A 19,056-nucleotide genomic window follows, 5' to 3' on the forward strand; every position below is an offset into this window, starting at 1 on the left:
ATAAAATAGTGAAAGTAAACTATTCCCAGTTTTTCTGGGGTGCCCCTGGAACTCACTTCAGGACCCCTGGCTGAGAACCACGAATCTAGACTTTCGTTATGTGTGGTAGCATTGAGATTTCCCTTAATGGGGACCAAACCATGAAAAGCAGCCCAAAGTACAAAAAAAGTGTGTGAACTGGGACGTCACCATACTTTTTGCTGTATAGTGAACATTGGCTACAACCTAATCAGTGATGTCAAAGCAGGTCTTTAACACATTCAACACACAATCTCCATTTATTCCTGACAGCAAGAGGTAAAAAACCCCGCCTGTCTTAAAGGTCCAGTGTGTAGGATTTAGTGGCATCTAGTGGTGAGGTCAGTGATTGCAACCAAATGAAACCTCTCCAGTATCCTCTTACAATTACGAACTTGAGTCCCTACACAAATTAAGTGACATGGGAATATGTTAGCATATTATACAATAAGTTTAGTCTGAAAAATGAACTCATAGACAGCTTAACAGCACTAAAACTTGGAAAATACTATGAGAGCAATGTTGCCTACCTCTCCCAGGGAGCACAACAGCAAAAGGGGAGAGATAAGGCAAGAGACACCCCTTTATAGGTGGAGTATTTCCAAAGGTGAACAAAGGATACAGAAACTGAGTATCAAACGTTCCACATAATGACCATGGAGGCCTGAGCGTGTCAGGTAACAACAACTGAAACAAATTTTATGTAATTATAATACTAATGCAGCATATTTTTAACTTGTGATCTGGTTTAGACGTACAGGTTAATGTCAATTTTCCTGTTGTTATAATGTGACTAAACTTCTATTACATATTTTAGTGGTGTAGTAGTGGTTGGTGAGGTGGGTTCACTACTGGGGAACCTACTCTAACTGGGGCGTTTCCAAGGAGAAGGTGGGCATACTCTCTTACATATTCCCATGACTTTTTGGCTGATAGGTGTGTATGCTGTGAAAGAGGTGGGTATAGCCTGTATATCCTTTACTGCACCACTGCATATATTTATGTAAAACCTTTAATTAGACAACAAAACTGTCTGTGTGTCTCTTACGGCCTACATGTTTTAGTGTATCCAGAGTGGCAATATAATCCACTTTCCTGGTATTTTATTTCATTTATCAACTAAATTATTTGCTTCCAATAGTGACCCGGAAATATTTCAGACCTCTGACAGCACTTGAAGGCGTCATCTTCCCCCACTCCACAAGAGGGAGCCACAGCTCAAAACCAAAGACAGCCCAAAAAACTGAAAACAAAACACGTGGGCCGAACCGGACGACCAAAAAAATGTGCTTCCTTCCCGCTAAGCCCCGCCTCCACGTTTCCATGCATTGGCGCGCTTCGCCTCTGTGGCTGTGGCTCTCTGCTCCTCCCCGGGTGGCGGTGGTGGTGCTGGACTGACTCTACAGCGGGCTGCGGGTGGAAACAAGCAGGCATGAGTGCGGCGGGTAGCGCTCGGTCCGGTGCGGCCGCTGGCCCGGTACAGCAGGGACTCAAAGAGGCTCTGATCGAGACCCTGACGGCCATCCTGTCTCCGGTTCAAGAAGTGCGCGCCGCCGCGGAGGAGCAGGTCAAAGTGCTGGAAGTGACAGAGGGTGAGTGGTGGCTGTTTCTAAACGCGACTTTGAGGGAGTTAACGGAGGCTTAGCTGCCCGGTGGTCTCGCTCGTTAACGGCACGGGCCTCTTCAGAGACGAGCAGCACGCGGACAGCTGTCTGCTGTTTCCACCAGTGCTAACTTTGGCTAGCTAACAGCCCAATCGTTAGCCGGGGAACTGTCTTCTCTCCTAGTAGGCCATTTTCCCAGAAGTTAGAGATAACCAAGTTAGCTTGAAAGCTCGTGAGAACGTGCTGTCTTACCTGAGCTGAGAGGTGGTTGCCATGTCGTGCTCAAACTGACGCGAGTCACAGCTAACGGTGTCACAACTGTAATCATTAACGTTAGCTGGTAAGTTCATAAGCACATGGGGGACTGTGAGGACCCCGGCCTCAGCGGCACAGCAACAGGGTGGACACTATTTTGTTCCCCTGTCTCAGTAAAAACGCACAGTTAGCGTTAAATTACTTCCCCTCGGACGTTATGTGTCGGAAACTAGCTTAAATACTGGCACAATTCTGAAGCTATGGCAACACAAACTGGTCTCGAGCGCATTGGAATCTGATAACGTCACTTGGCAACGGTGGAATCATGGCAACAGAATCGTTAACTATCACCAACTGCTAATTAAACCGTGTATACTCATTAAAAGCTACAGTTTGATGATAACCCAGGGATTTACGACCAAAACTGAGTCTTACTAATTTATCCCACGGTCGCTATGGCAACCACCGGATGCCCGATGACAGATTTTCCCGCGAAGATGTCTCCCAGGGGCTTGTCCAGCGGATCCCGCCTTCAGGGCTGCCAGCTTCCCGCATCATCAGCACCATCAGGAGACACCAGACAAAGAGGACTACAGTCCACAAGTGTCTTGTTGCTGGAGGGCAAGAGATTCTGAGACATCATGTAAACCGTGAATCCATACATACATGATGTACACATGTTACTGAATATAAAGTATTTGTACTTAAATTAGTGCTGTTATCTGGCCAGGTGCATGTGTGGTAGGTAGATGGGGAGGTTACCCCAGGGTGGGTATACTCAAACTTTTATTTGGCATGCATTTTTGATTTCTCCTAGCTATTTGGGATCAGCAGGACCCGATAAGTATAAATAACTAAACATTGTCAAAGATAATTAGGTTCCTGTGTCCTCTAACGGGACAACAGTGAAATAACCAAGTTTCAACCATACAGTTTGATCAGGTTTTGGACCTTGTCCACTTGTGTGTTTGGATCAGCTGCAGACTGATTAAGCAGAGATGGCTGCCATCTTGTTTTTACATGGATTAGTGTATTGTGCTCTTACTACTGTGAGATGGCACAAAAGGTGCAAGTAAACCCGAAATGTGATGTCCTCATATGAGGACACAGGGTCTCAGGACGATATATTTCAATGGCTTTTTGGCTGATGGGTGGGTACACTGTAAACCAGTGTTTCTCAACTGGTGTGCCATGATGCCAGTCCAAATGTGCTGTAGCCACACATTATAATTGCAACATTAAGCTGGACCTATACAAATTGGCTCTATCAGTATGTTGTGTGCACCCATTTCCTAATAAAGAGGCAAACTCTAGCTAAAAAATCTACTGTAACTTAATTTTAATTTAGAAGAGAGACGTCTGTGTGGACTGAACTCTCCCCCGCCGGACCGGGCTGTACACACTTCCTTTACTCCTTCATTTTGATGAGGGGAGAAGAGAGAAGAAACTAACAGGCGAAAAGCTTACCTAACTTTAATCGAGGTGGAGTTTAACTGGTCAGTTCCTTGTTGTTGCACAGACTTAAGATTATGAGTGATAGATGGTAGATTTTGGAATCCATCAGCCGCGGTGTTGGCTGGGCAAAACAGTACATTTCTAACCCTGGCATATGTATACTCTCTGCTACACCGCTGTGTGCATTACTGTAGCTGCAGCCCAAAATGAGCTCTTTTGCTCCTCCAGTCCAAGTAGTGTTATTTAAAAGTAATGTTTCCACCCGTGCACGTCCCTGTTCATCTGTGACACCTTGTGTCTGACGTCTGTAAGTATTTAAAAACAATAGAAGTGTTATGATGGTAACCAAAAGCTACCGGCTGTAAAATTAAGCCAGTTAAGTACTCTATCCTCTGGTAGGTAAATAAGAAGTTGAATAAACCGTTTTCTGACAGAATTGGTCTATTATCTGTTGTCATTGGCTTTAAAATGGTCATTAACTGTCTCAAAATATATTTGCAAGTATGTTGGACATGAACTTGACAATACACCTTATGTGAACAATTGTTGGTGTGTTGTGGAAATTTTACCTGTAACAAACCACTGTGTTTTAATTTGAATATAAAGACCTTTATTGGGACAGATGATTCAGTACCTAGGAGTGACTGCAGCTTACACTCCACTAGACTTTCCATTGTCTGTCCTGCCGTCCTCGTGCCCCTGGTGAAAGGCTAATTGTGCACGCTGTCTGTCGGCTGGACTGCAGCGTCGCAGCGAGGCTGACCCTTTCCGCTGGCCCCTCTCTAAGGCAGACGCTCTGTAGGATTGTCAGCATTAACATTGTCTTCTGGCGCCTGATGTCACCCTTCATAAAACCCAGTGAGAGCGAGCGGGATCAGAGCTGAGGGTGATGCTGATCCTGGACTACATTTATCGCTCACACTCTGCATGCCTGTCAGGCCAGGTTCAAACCAGAGGGCTACGTTACCTTTAGAGCTCATCGGTTGTTCAGTGTTGTTGGAACCAAATTATACCTATATTGTCATTTATTGTCGTACACAGGATCACAACAAGACACCCAGACGTTTGTCATATTCAGCTCCAGCGAAGAGACTGTTAATATGTTGGTTCTGCGTATATGCTGTAGCTTTCTTGTGTTTTCTTTTTCACTTGGCATCACACCGTGACTTTCTGTCATCATGTAGCTGCAGCTGTTTTATATTCCAGAAGCAATATCCAGTTTCATTTCTGGATAAGAGGGAAAAACATTTATTTTCATGTTTTAACAGGGAAAAACGTCAATGTCAAAGTTGAAACAAATGATCTAAACCAGTGGTATATTCAGCGATAACAATAACACAACAGAACAACTGATAAATTGAAAAATTAACCCAAATAGTGAACGCAATAACTGAACACAATAACTTTGTGTAAAACGAGAGATTTGGATGAAACTTGCTCAGATTATTTGCTGTGAATGTTGCATCATGCATGCAATTTTAGGAGCTTTTTATACGATTCTTTGTCTGTACTATGTATTTTTCTAAATTTTGATAATCATAATACCTAATAGGCTTCTTTTTTTTTGTGACAAATTCAGTGTTTTTTCCTCCCCCTGAAGCTTGGCCATTCTTCAGTTGGCTCTGTGGTTGTTTAAATGGCGTACTTTTCTGATACAGGATGAGGCCTTTTTAGCAGAGCATGAAGCATGAATGTAACTTGTGTTCGGGTCATCACAGGACCCTTATCATGTGAGATTTTCATTTAAACTTCATATCTTGAATAATAATTTAAACTTTAAAAAATAACTGTCATTTTCTTCACAGAATTGAACAAAATGCTCAGATAGGCCTACTGTATATTTTATTAAAGGTTTACTTACACTTCTTAGTCTCAAAAGGGCCTCATGACCCCCTGTGAGGCTTTTGCAACCCCTAGTCGGGGTCGGGACCCCAGTTTGGGAACCAGTGATCTAAACAACTTAAAGGGACAAAATCACCTGTAGTGCTGTTAATTAATCTAGATTGTTTTGGTGTGAGTTGCTGAGTGTTGGAGATATCAGCTGTAGAGATGTCTGCCTTCTCTCCAATATAATGGAACTAGGTGGCACTCAGCTTGTGGTGCTCAAAGCGCCAAAAAAGACATTTGAAGACCTTGTTGTGAGCAGTTTCATGTAGGAACTATTTTCACTCTACTGAACTACGGTGGCCAACCGTATCATCATACAGAAGGAAGGGTGCATCTGAGCTAGCTAGAGCCTCTCGTTAACAAGTAGACGCACGCTTCTCTCTGTGCGGTGATTCAGTTCACGGGTGTAAACCCTTTAGATAATTTCTCTCTATACCGGCCTGCCATAGCCAACACACTGAGCCTGCTCTTTGCATATAAAGTATGTTCTGGGCTCTCTTTAATTTTTTGCATTCACTAATTTACTTTTTGTCCTTGCTGCTGTAGAGTTTGGCGTCCATTTGGCAGAACTCACAGTTGATCCTCAGGGAGCACTCGCAATCCGTCAGGTGAGCATAAAGATAGTAGCCTTTACAACAGAGTAAATGATGTCCAGCCTACACACGTGCATGTCAAATAAAGGTCTCAGACAGTCATAATGTGCGTATGTGTTGTGACTGTGACTGCCTGTGTAACATGTGCCTGTCTTGTCGTGTGTGTTTACAGTTAGCCTCAGTCATCCTGAAGCAGTATGTGGAGACTCACTGGTGTTCCCAGTCAGAGAAATTCAGGCCTCCTGAAACTACAGAGCAGGTAAACCACTCTCCACCTTAAATACATCTTTGCTACCAGCAGACGTTCTGTCTCTCAAATGTATTTTTACACACAAATTTAATTTGACCTCAGAGGACTTTTTCCGCTGAATGTTGTCACACTTCCTGTTGTCCCCCTTCAGGCTAAAGCTGCCATCAGGGAGCTGCTGCCAAGCGGACTGCGGGAGGCGATCAGTAAAGTCCGCTCCAGTGTTGCGTACGCCGTGTCGGCCATCGCCCACTGGGACTGGCCTGAGGCCTGGCCGCAGCTGTTTACCCTCCTGATGGAGATGCTGGTCAGCGGAGATGTCAATGCTGTGCACGGGGCCATGAGGGTCCTCACAGGTAATAGGATACACATTAGCACACACTGAAGCTGTACACGTATGTCCTTGAAAACATGATGTCAAACCTCCTTTGAAAATGACCAAGATTTTCAGAGTAATATTTGTTTTAGAAAGCAGCAGTGATGGCAGCACTCATGAGGCTATAAGTTAATTTCTGTAAGGGCAGGGCTAATATTCAACATTAATCATTTTTATCAGCGTCAAAAAAGTTCTTAAAGGAACTGTATACGACATCAGAGCATTAGTAAAGCAGCAAACACCTGCTGTGTAAAGGTATAGTGGAGTAATGGCGTCCTGAGCAGAAGTGAAGTCACGCTCCCTCTGTGTTTGTTGTAATCCGAGCTTCTCTGTTCTTTGTTGTGATAGCTGGTCCGACCACGTGTGCATGTGAGTCCCTAAGTGTGTGTCCCACTGGCCAGCTAATTGCCACCGCTCTGCACTGTACCCATATGACGGTTACCACTGATAATGATGTCCAGACCCAGCTCTGTTGGCACTGTTCACGCTGTTAGCACCGTTAGCTACTAGCACCCTGTTTAGCAACTTTTATATTAGCCCTTTTTACACAGACATCGCACTTTAGAGCGGCTACTAAGTCCCGTCTTTAAGCTGGCTTTGCATTTTTACACCAAACAAAATGACAGCGGCATCATGCCACTCCAGTGTCTGCATCCCGGCATTGCAGAATCAGAAGAGGCTTGACGGGCGTGACATGACACACAACAGCGTCGGCCTCTAGTGTGACATAAAACATACAAGTCAGCAGCGCTTTATAAACATTAACACTGGCATTAATGTGTCAGTAACAATCATTTACATCCATGCTATATGGCGGCTGATCTTGTCCTCTGCTCAGAGGGTAAGGAGCTCCTGGGCCGCATTGTTTTCCCAATTTGCAGACATTTTTGGTTGTTGTGCTTCCTCTGTGAGTTAGCTGCCAACTGCTAACAGCTACTTTTTAAATATCCTGTGATGGGTCGCACACGTTAACACGTGGTCAAAACATCACTCCCATCCTGCTGCCCTGCTGCCCTGCTGCCTGTTCTGTTTATACAGACACTGTTTCGGCGCTGTTACTCCCTCCTGTGGTGGCTTAAAGGCGAGACCACTCTGTCTCCCCATTCCACAATTGTACCTTATGCACAGAAGGGGCATGGTGGCATGACAGAGTGATATTCCCGCCTTGAACGGGCAGTGTAAAAGAGGCAATCCTGGCTCAGACTCTGAATCATAGATATGCTGCGAATGTCACATACAGCTCCTTTAAAGTTGGAAAACATGCGAGCTGCATTTATTTTAAACTCTGTTTTAACTTAAAAATGTTTACCACACCATCATTTTCCAGAGCTCTAACATATATTTGTTTACACACCCTCATTTTTTATTCCCTAAGCTCTCACAAACCTTTCCTATTTGTCTGCGTTTCACTTCTTGCATGTTTTGTTAACTCCTGCTTTAAAGAAGTAAACACCTGAGGTAGAAACTCTCCCTTTGAAACGTGCGAATGTGTAAATGTTATGTAACAACCTGTTGTCTGTGTTGTCCAGAGTTTACTCGGGAGGTGACTGATACACAGATGCCGCTGGTGGCTCCAGTCATCTTACCTGAAATGTACAAGATCTTCACCATGGCCGAGGTACTGATGCGACTCTCATCTCTGCTCGACAACTAGAGTGTTAAACTGTACATTTGTTAGCACTATACAGTGTTTCTGTGTTTTAAAAAAGGAGATGATGGGCTTAGTTGAGAGTCGCACTGTGTTTTAATGTCTATTAACTGTCGCAGGTGTACAGTATTCGTACCCGATCCAGAGCTGTGGAGATTTTCACCACCTGTGCCAACCTCATCTGTGCTATTGAAGAGCTGGAGAAGGTGAGACGGTCACAATCAGACGTGATGGTTTTCTGTCAGATGTTATATAAATCATTACATAATAAATTTAGTTTGAATTAATTGTATAATGGAGCTCTTTTACTTTAATTAAATCTCTTTCGACATGGAAAATGTTGAATCTGATTGAGCTGCAGCTGATCATTTACAGAGGACAGACTGGGGATTCATTTAAATCAGTTTTTCTGAAAGTGTCCTGTTTTACAGAAAGGAAGTGACATGGACATAAAAATAGTAATTAATAATTTAATGTAACTGTACCTCTTCTGTGTGTGCGTGTGTGTGAGTGTAGGGTGCAGCCAAAGCGTTGATTTTCCCCGTGGTGCAGCAGTTCACAGAAGCGTTTGTGCAGGCTCTACAGATGCCCGATGGACCCTCGTCTGATAGCGGTCTCAAGATGGAGGTCCTCAAGGTGAGAGACTCCACAGCAAAGTCCTGCATGGCTCTGATTTTCCAGATCTGCTGAACTGAAACTGTGACGCACATAAGACCATTTAGTTCTGTGACACAAGATCTGCAGCCCGACCTGAAACAGCAAAGCCTGTAATAACCATGTGCTGATCAGTGCTCCTGACCCGATGCAGGACTCTGCTCTACAGACCAAACAAACTGTCTGCGATTTAAATCTATATTTCTTCTTCTTCTTCTCATCCTCTCTCTCAGGCTGTGACAGCATTGGTGAAGAACTTCCCCAAACCCATGGTGTCCTCCATGCAGCAGATATTACCCATCGTGTGGAACACACTGACTGAGAGTGCAGCTTTATATCCTTTACAATGCCAGACTGTGTATCAGCTGATTTCATGCTGTAATATCTGCTGCTGTCTGTGATTTAAAAGCTGTGTTCAGACCAGGAAGTGAGAGCAGCTTCCATCTGGGATGAAAACATGATATATAACCAGAGGTTTTACTTCCTTTTGGGCACATGTGAGACACGAGTTTGTGGCCTTTTGGTTGCAGAACATCCTCTCTAGACCACTAATCCACCTCAATGCAGCAGCTTGGCCTGGTTTACGGGAGACACCCGCTTACTCAGCAACATCAAAACACTCTCATGTTGAGACAAAGACTGAAATCTAACAGTATTCCTTAACCAGATGTTTACTTACGTGAGGACAGAGGTGAACTACACAGAGGAAGTGGACGACCCTGTAGACTCAGATGGTGAGCAGGATGCTTTCACTGCAGCAGTCCATGTGATGAACGTGTTGATTTCGAGGCACCTTTTTTAATCTTCTGATGTCGTTGGCTCATTTCTGCAGGTGAGGTTTTGGGTTTTGAGAACCTGGTGTTCAGCATCTTTGAGTTCGTCCACACGCTGCTGGAGAACAACAAGTTCAAGAGCACGGTGAAGAAAGCCCTGCCCGAACTCATCTACTACATCATCCTGTACATGCAGATCACTGAGGACCAGGTGAGGGATTAACTCAACGCCATGGATACAGTAAGGACGCGACGGATGCAGAGCGGATGTGATGTGATGTGGAATGTTTTATTGCCTTCATTACAGTGCAGCTAGAGAGTGGCAGAAAAGGGTAGACAGAATGAGGATGATAGGCACTTTCTCCACAGAAGAAGACAGAGAGATCAGTGATGGTACGCTTTAGCAAACTCAGACATTTTAAGCACCAGTACTGTAACTATTCAAATGTTCAAATTTGTTTCTCTTGTTAGAAAATGACACATATACTTTAGCAATGCGAGGGGACGTAACTATGTCATGGCAGGTGTATTGCTTAGGACCCAAAGAAGCACAGCGTCAAGTGTGAAGATCTTTTGATGAGCAGTAATACCACAGGCCACGCAACCTGCCTGAACAGACACATTTTCGATGAGCACTGGACTGGTGTATTTATATTATGTACATGATTCACTGTCATTTGCCGTCTTGTTTCTTCAGATCAAAGTGTGGACAGCGAACCCCCAGCAGTTTGTGGAGGATGAGGATGACGACACTTTCTCCTACTCCGTCAGGATCTCTGCTCAGGACCTGCTGCTGGTGAGAGGAAACCCTAAAAACCTCCTTTTCTAAATTCACAAGAAATCTGTGTGAAGAATGCAACGGACCAAACAACCTTTGCTACAGCTTGTGCTTTCTTAATTCTTTGAGAAGTCTGTATAACTGAGTGAGTTCCTTAAAATCACCTTTAGCCTAAAAAGGTATGTGACGGTGCTGTTACATCTAACATGTTTGGTTTCCATCTGTCAGTCTTTATTTATGATAAACAAGTTCCAGTCACAGTCTGGTCTAATAATGTTTCTACACATCGTCCTGGACAAACACGCCTTCTTGTTCTCCTTCTTCCTCTCCTACACATTCAGCCTCCGCGAACACTCGAGGCGTATGTTGACCCACGTTGCCCTGCTCCTTAAAAAACGCCTGTAAATAGTTGTTTACTTATGAGCAGTGATGTTTCTGTGCAGTGTTGAATCATAAGATTGCTGAGTGGTGCTGTCACATGTAAAACAGGGGTCAGAAACACATTTATAAGTTTGCAGTCGTCTTCACAGCAGCTCTTTGCTCATCGACTCGCTTTGTGTGTGGTGCTTAATGATGGTGACCTTTGACCTGTGCTCGCAGGCTGTTGCTGCAGAGTTTCAGAATGAGAGCGCAGCAGCGCTGGCAGCGGCAGCGACCAGACACCTCCAGGAGGCAGAGCAGGCCAAGAACAGCGGCAACGAGCACTGGTGAGGAGAAACTCTACACCAACACTTCTGTATCTGACGACATCTCAGTGCCTGAGCCACATTCCTGCTGTAACAGAGGTCACTGAGGACCAAGCATGACTTGGCAAGATTAAGTTAAATGTGAATAACTGCCATCTGTGCTTTTAAAGGTCCAGTGTGTCGGATTTAGGGGAAATATATTGGCAGGAATAGAATATATTATGTATGTTTTCTTTAGTGTATAATCACCTGGAAATAAGAGTTGTTGTGTTTTCCTTAGCTCAGAATGAACTGTTTATATCTACATAGAGAGCAGGTCCTCGTCCGTCACCATGAGGTCACCATGTTGTTTCTACAGTAGCGCAGAACAGACAAACCAAACACTGGCTCTAGATAGGGCCATTCAAATTTTCACGTCACCGTAGTTTGTGGCCCGTCAGCGACAGGGGCATCGGAAAAATACTGTTTGTGTTTTTCTCAACCAGGTGGAAGATCCATGAAGCCTGCATGTTGGCGCTCGGCTCTGTCAAAACCATCATCACAGAGAATGTGAAAAACGGTCGTATCCAGTTTGACATGCACGGTTTCCTGGCCAGCGTTATCCTCGCCGACCTCAACCTGGCAGGTGAGTCCTACACTGACCTTAGATGTGATCAACAACACAGAAAGAAGACCTTCAAAATTTACCAACTCTCTGAAGTGTACAGTGATCAGTTTACTGTCAAAAATAAAATAGTATTTTTCCCTTTTTTATGAACTTTGTTTATTGATTCTTTTTACACACAAATTGACAATAATGTTAAAGCACTTGTTAATGACAGTATATAAAATAGTTTTGACAAGGCACATAATGGATTTCTACAGTACTTTATTATCTAATAACTCTAATAATATCTCATTTTTTTCACTTCACCGCCATCTCTTGTTTCTGTTTTTCTTTACCAGCGGCGTCTCCGTTCCTCCTCGGCCGGGCTCTGTGGGCGGCCAGTCGCTTCACAGCAGCCATGTCTCCTGAGCTCATCCAGCAGTTCCTCCAGGCCACCGTCAGCGGTCTCCACGACAGCCAGCCGCCCTCCGTCCGCATCTCCGCGGTCAGGGCCATCTGGGGGTGAGCGAGCTGTCTTCTTAACTGTTTCTAACCGTGCTGCCACCCAAACTGAGTGTTCTTATTATCATATGATCTAAGACAGAGAGCTGAACGACTGTATCTGAACGCCAGAAACTGCAGGTCAGACTGTTAGTGTGTGACCGCATCGAAACACCTGGATCTTCTCAGTGCTCATGCTGAAAGTATGCATAGATAAAAGACATAAGGGTGTCCATGTTGCAGAGAATTAGATCCTTTGAGAGTATGTCTGATTTTTTCCAGTTTTATGCAGGTTAAAACTAGCGCAGTGAGAGAATATGGTTCAAATTGTGTTGAAAATATCTTCCCAAAAGTTAACAAGTGATGGGCAGCACCAAAACATGTGGACATGATATGCATGAAAATTTAATGTTAAACTTTTAGTGAGCATTGTAAGAGTTTGAAAAGGTCGCTAAGTGATCATTAAGATGTTTGGTGGTTACTGTCTGTTCACTGACGTCGTGTCATTCTCAGGTACTGTGATCAGCTGAAGCTGTCAGAGAGCACCCACGTCCTTCAGCCCTTCCTCCCCAGCATCCTCGAGGGACTGGTCCAACTGGCCGCCCAGTTCAGCTCAGAGGTGCTCACCCTCGTCATGGAGACTCTGTGCATCGTCTGCACAGTCGACCCGGCCTTCACCACCAGCGCTGAGAACAAGATCTGCCCCCTCACCATCGCTATTTTCCTGAAGTATAACAATGGTACTGATATTGATCAGACTGTATTCTAAAGTTCAACTTCCTTTGATGTCTTTTCTCTGAATTTATCCTCCTGTCTTCTAAAGGTTAAATAGAGGACACATTGTCAAGACCTGAGACTTAAAAATTTCCAGCTTGTCTCTAGATTGACTCGAATCCGTTTCTCTGACCCACTTTTTCAGACTTTCCAGAGAAGACGTAGACATGTTGAGTAAATGAACATAGATTTTAAATTGTCTCGTACCTTTTCTTGTCTCCTCTCTTCTCCATAGACCCCGTGGTTGCGTCCTTGGCTCAGGACATCTTTAAGGAACTGGCACAGATAGAAGGCTGCCAGGGCCCCATGCAGATGCGTCTCATCCCCACGCTGGTCAGCATCATGCAGGCTCCTCCTGACAAGATCCCCTCTGGACTCTGTGCTGTGAGTAGACTGTGGCACATTGACTTTAAAAATGTTACAGGACCAAACCCAAATAATCAGCTCTGCTTTGTGATGTAATTGTCAGTTAGTTTCCTGAGATTCATAACAGATTTTAAACACTCTATCTCTCCTCCTCCTGCTGCACCACAGACGTCCATCGACATCCTGACGACAGTCGTCCGAAACACCAAACCTCCTCTGTCAGAGATGCTGGTGTGCCAGGCTTTCCCTGTGGTGGCACAGTGCACCTTACGTACTGACGACAACACCATAATGCAGGTACACCCAACACAGGGTGTACTTTTTGCATCTTATTAAGACACGAGCACACTGAACGCAGCATGAAAATGAGGATGTTGTGATCGCCTGTGAACTGTTCCTTGAACTACAGTTTGTGTCAGCACTGCTCTCCTCTCATCATCTCTTTACTTCTGCTCTGTCACCATCATCCTCTCCTCCAGAACGGAGGTGAATGTCTGCGGGCGTACGTCTCCGTCGCCCTTGAGCAGATCGCTCAGTGGCGAGACGAGCAGGGGAACAGCGGCCTCTGGTACGTCATGCAGGTGGTCAACCAGCTGCTGGACCCTCGGACCTCCGAGTTCACGGCCGCCTTCGTGGGCAGGCTGGTGTCCACGCTGATCTCTCGGGCGGGAACGCAGCTCGGCGAACAGCTGGACCAGATCCTCCGAGCGATTCTGAGCAAGATGCAGCAAGCTGAGACTCTGAGTGTCATGCAGGTAGGGGGGGAGAATGTTAACATTAAACCTGTCTCTGATGTGTTTGATATTCTGTTTTCATATGTTGATGTATCTTCACTGCTTCATTATTTCTCCCTCCCTCTGCGTGCAGTCTCTGATCATGGTGTTCGCCCACCTGGTTCACTCCCAGCTGGAGCCTCTGCTGGAGTTCTTGTGCAGCTTGCCCGGCCCGACGGGGAAACCTGCACTGGAGTTTGTTATGACGGAGTGGATGAGCAGGCAGCACCTCTTCTACGGACAGTACGAGGGTAAAGTCAGGTCAGACAGCATTTTTATTCATGATTGTTCTTCAAAAGTAATAATTTTACAACATTTTAAAAGGTAAACCCATCAGATAAGTTGAACCATCAGCCAAAGCTTGTTTATAAACTAGTTGTGTGTCAGTAGCTTGCTAATGCGGACATAATCACATCATGCTGTAGCTGTCTACAAATGCAAGCCTGCTTTGTTCATTCTTTACAAAACTATTACAAACTAAACCCTTAAACTTTTCTCCTCTTTGTGTTTTACTCCCACAGCACGGTGGCGCTCTGTAAGCTGCTGCAGCACGGCCTCAACACTGACGACAAACGTCTCCAGGACATCGTGGTGAAGGGAGAGGAGATCTACAGCCCTGAGGACGGCATCCGCACACGCTCCAAATCTGCTAAGAGTAAGGCAGCAGATGACATAGAGACAGCTGTACATCATATTTAATCCACACAGTGATATCAGGATATGTACCAAACATTGACCTCGGTGTCTTTGTGCCCTTCATCATGTATGTCTCCTCCACAGACCCTGAACGGTGGACCAACATTCCTTTGCTAGTGAAGATCTTTAAATTGATCATCAACGAGCTGTCGACGGTCGTGGAGGCAAACGCCAGCAGGGCGAACGCAGCCGACTGGAGCCAAGGTAAATATAGAAAATATAAATATTTTGATAGGCAACATGGCAAGGGACATGAACACAGTTAAGAGGATCAAACTTGTGGCTTCTCTGCAGTGGGAACTCTGCGGCAACAGCCTTGTACATGGGGCGCCTGCTCTTAGTGGTAGAGCAGGCGCCCCATGTACAAGGCCGACGCCCCGGTTTCAATTAACTTTGAGGTCTATAAACTTTAAGAGGCAGTGTGAGGTCATACAATATATCCAAATCAGAAGTAGGGCTGGACGATTCATTTTCGTATCAATGAAGTGTGAAGTAGTTGCAGTGCATTTTGTCATATGTTGCAGGTGAAGCTGTGGACCTGCTGTAAGATTTCAGATTTGTTGTATTAGTTGCTTGTAAACTAAAGAACAGGACAGCAGACATGTTCCGTCACCTGCTGTTGTTTGTCTCAGATTCCAGCGGTATGTGGGAGGAGGAGGAAGAGGGGGAGGATGATGAAGAGGAGGATGAAGGCCTTGCAGGGCAGCTGCTGTCTGATCTCATCGCCTCCAACAAATACGGTACAGTATCTCCCCAGTGCATCAGCTATTCCCGTATTCTGTCTTCAGTTTCTCTTCTTGTCTTTAAAGTAGGAGTTTGTTTCAGGTCAGTAAGTTTCCAGATGTGTTCCTGTCTTACAGATGATGATTATTACGAGGATGATGAGGAGGATGATCCAGATGCCTTGAAAGACCCCATATATCAGATCGATCTGCAGGTACTCTAAACTTTCAGTTCCATATGTATTGTTTTGTCAGGCAGCTGTGTGGGTTCATGAGTCAGGAGACGTTCCCTCAGCTGGAGGATCTCAGTTTAATCACTCAGCTGAAGATTGTACCAGCAGGAGGGGGTGCTGTGGTGAAAATCATCTATCACTATATATATTTAATATTATGCTGTGATATCAAAATATATCATGATATAGTCAGTTATCTGGGAAACTGTTGATGGATATGGATGCAGGGTGTCTACAGGTCCTTTAAAAAGTCTTAAAATGTCTTGAATTCAGATTCAATGGGTGTATTTTTAGTCACACTGCCACAAAAAGTTGTCCAGCCTGACAGACCTAATAACTGTTAACAATCATTGGACAGGCTGAAGAATTCCAATAAATAGCATTTATGACAGCGATGACATTTTGTTTTCTCTTTACATTAAACTTGAAGTCACCCAATTGTTGTCATTATTCCTTCCCGCTCATTTTCAGTGGTTTAGTTGGAAAGAATACTTACATGTGTGTAACACAAAAATATATATATATATTGTGTATTTCCATTGCAAGTTTGGTCTTAAATTTCGTATAAGCTGGTTTTAAAAAGTCTTAAATTTAAGTTGGTTTTACCTGTAGACACCCTGTTAAACTTGTACACCGGACCGGAATAGCAAAACCAGAATTCGACCCAACTCTAGATGGGGTGGCTGTGGTTCAGGAGGTAGAGCGGGTCACATGTCTGAGAATCCTTGGAAAAGATACTGAACCCATCACCTGTGTGTGTGAATGTCTAAAGTGAGTAGTACGTGGCACCTTGTATGATAGCCTTGCTGTGGATGTGAGTGGCCTGAACACTAGAAAGGCGCCGTACCATTTACCAGTAGACTTAACAATTGGAGGTAAGATATAGATCCGATATGTACAACACTAGAGAGTAGTTAAAATACAGATACTATGTCAGTATGGGCAAGTATAAAGCCCCGTTTCCACCGAACACTTTCTGTATGGTACCTTTGGAACCAAAAGTAACCCTTCAGACATGGTACCTAGACCATAGCGTTTCCACTGCAAACAGTACTCTTAAATGTGGGCGGGGTTGTTGTCTCTCACTGCTCCGTCCAGCACTCACTGTATTTCCTCCTTTATCAGTCTGCACCCTGTTAATCATCCACAGAACGAGGCTACATGCCGCCATTTTCAGAACAAAATTAAACAGGCTGCAGTGAGAGTGTCTCTCGGTATGAACAGTGGTTACAAAACCAGCCACAACTCAGCCCTGAGCAGAGTGGCCGTCCTCTATTGACCAATCAACAGACTGCAGTGTTCACAGCTCCACCTGTTTTTTTTTTTGGTTTTTTTTAGATATTTTTTTGGGCATTTTTGCCTTTAATTGATAGGATAGTGAAGTGTGAAAGGGGGAGAGAGAGAGGGAGTGACATGCAGCAAAGTGCCACAGGCTGGAGTTGAACCCGGGCCGCTGCGGCAACAGCCTTGTACATGGGGCGCCTGCTCTACCACTAAGCCACCGACGCCCCACAGCTCCACCTTTTAGTACCAGATCTGTGTGCTAGGTACCCCAACAGAGGGAGGACCAAAAAAAGAGGTGACGGTTCCATTGGTACCATCCACAACAGAGGAAAAGGGGAAAAAGCGTACTGAACTGTACTGTACTGCTCGGTGGAAACAGGGCTTAAACACGTGTATGTGAGAGTGTAAGTAAGTGTATGTGCATTAGTTTGGCAGTGTCCTGTAAGTGTGATCCCTTTAATAATACTGATGTGATTATAATTAACCTGCGGTGTATCACCTGTGTTTTCCAGGCTTACCTGACAGACTTCCTGACGCAATTCGCCCAGCAGCCATGTTACAGCATGTTCTCAGGCCACCTCAACAGCGCCGAGAGACAAACCCTGCAGTCTATAGGCCTCTAGCCCCGCCGTCTGCCGCTCCGACACATCTTCTTTCATCTAAACTCTCTCTATTGCCCCATCACTAAAGCGCTCATGATGAATTTACAACACAGCAAAGAAGAAGGAGGAACGGGACAATGGGCCTGGTGGACGAAGGAAACAGAGTTCAAAGAGACGGACACGCACTTACCCATGACTCCTGTTTCTACGTACTTACGACGGGATAAAGGACTTTGCAAGTGTTTAATCAAGGAGTATGACGAGGTGAGAGACTGCCTGAAGAAGGTCAGAGGACTCGCCATTTTAGAGTAAATTCAGCCCGGACGAGAGGATTGGATAAAAAGGTGGCGGCGTCACAGTGGGACAGGTGAACCATGAAATATGAACGGACTAGTTTGCCATGTCCTATTTGTAACTTAGCCTGTTATTTTTGTGTTTCTGTATAAACAGAGTAAAAATGCAACATGAAAAACACTTCCAAGAGACGTTACACTGATCTGAAGGAAAAGTCAAACTAAAACAAACGTCCTGATCTGTGACTGGAGAGGGACACAAACATTGGCGGCCTTATATTCCAGAACAAAAAACGTTGACTGTTTCTGACAGGAAATGAAAAGCTCTTCGACCAGCTGTCATCGTGTCTCGGGGTACGGTGGGTATTTGGGAAATTCACACTGTTGCCATGGTGATTCACAGCCTTGTCATTTCCTTGTACCCATTAAAATTTGGGATGGAAAAAATTTCTAAATAAAAGTCCCAAAAGGACGACATATCCAGATTGATCTCCAGATTCCTCTCTTGTCTCCCTAAACTGTGAAGAATAAACATGTACGCAGGTTCTTTTAGCACTATTTTAATTAAATCTGAAACTTAAATGGGAAAATGTGTAATTTTCCCTCAGGAAGAACGATTACTTGAGATGCTCTTGCTACTGTGTACATTTTTTTTAAACCTTTTAAAGGTCCAGTGTGTGAGATTTAAGGGGATCTAGTGACATCTAGTGGTGAGGACTGCATATTGCAACCAGCTGAAACTTCGCTTGATTAGAATTCATTCAGTGTTCATTGTTCAGGAGGTTTTTATTGGCAGCTGAATTATCTGCAGAGGTCTCCTCCTCTCCAAACAGACCAAGTGATAAAAACAAAGGTGTCTTAGGCCCAGTGTTGGGAGTAACGCGTTACAAAAGTAACGCAATTACAGTAATGTATTACTATTTGCTGTAACGCAGTAATATAACGCATTACTAATAAATTTTCGGTAATATTTTACCCGTTACAATCTAAGTAACGCACGGAGGATGGACATTCACCCATTATTTTCAGTTCCTCAGAGAGAAGGAGAAAAACATAATGCGCGACACCGAGGGAACTCTCGACATCAAAAAATAGCACGAGTAACTTAATGTTAAAGAAACACCTGGACCGGTGCCATGCTAACACTAAGCTGAGAGAGAGAGATGCACCTGCAGAGAAGAGAAAGAAAAAAGAGGACGAGCACACGGGACAGACAAAGCAACAAAAGTTAAGTTTCTCTCGGTCTGCCATG

General features: G+C 44.6%; 1 protein-coding gene across 1 annotated transcript; it reads left to right on the forward strand.

The window, feature by feature from the left end:
• The first annotated feature begins 1,326 nt into the window (after positions 1-1,326).
• On the forward strand, positions 1,327-18,240 carry ipo9 (importin 9). The gene is made up of 24 exons (XM_050037216.1): positions 1,327-1,610; positions 5,766-5,827; positions 5,985-6,071; positions 6,214-6,415; positions 7,965-8,053; positions 8,203-8,289; positions 8,600-8,719; positions 8,971-9,071; positions 9,413-9,471; positions 9,570-9,721; positions 10,208-10,306; positions 10,889-10,995; positions 11,460-11,599; positions 11,920-12,082; positions 12,575-12,801; positions 13,071-13,219; positions 13,370-13,498; positions 13,681-13,956; positions 14,069-14,235; positions 14,496-14,629; positions 14,755-14,874; positions 15,303-15,410; positions 15,531-15,607; positions 17,422-18,240. The coding sequence occupies exons 1-24, from the start codon at positions 1,451-1,453 to the stop codon at positions 17,530-17,532; spliced, it is 3,126 nt and encodes a 1,041-aa protein (XP_049893173.1). The 5' UTR covers positions 1,327-1,450; the 3' UTR covers positions 17,533-18,240.
• Positions 18,241-19,056: the final 816 nt, after the last annotated feature.

This window comes from Epinephelus moara, chromosome 24 (genome assembly GCF_006386435.1).
Source record: "Epinephelus moara isolate mb chromosome 24, YSFRI_EMoa_1.0, whole genome shotgun sequence".
Classification (NCBI taxonomy): Eukaryota; Metazoa; Chordata; class Actinopteri; order Perciformes; family Serranidae; genus Epinephelus; species Epinephelus moara.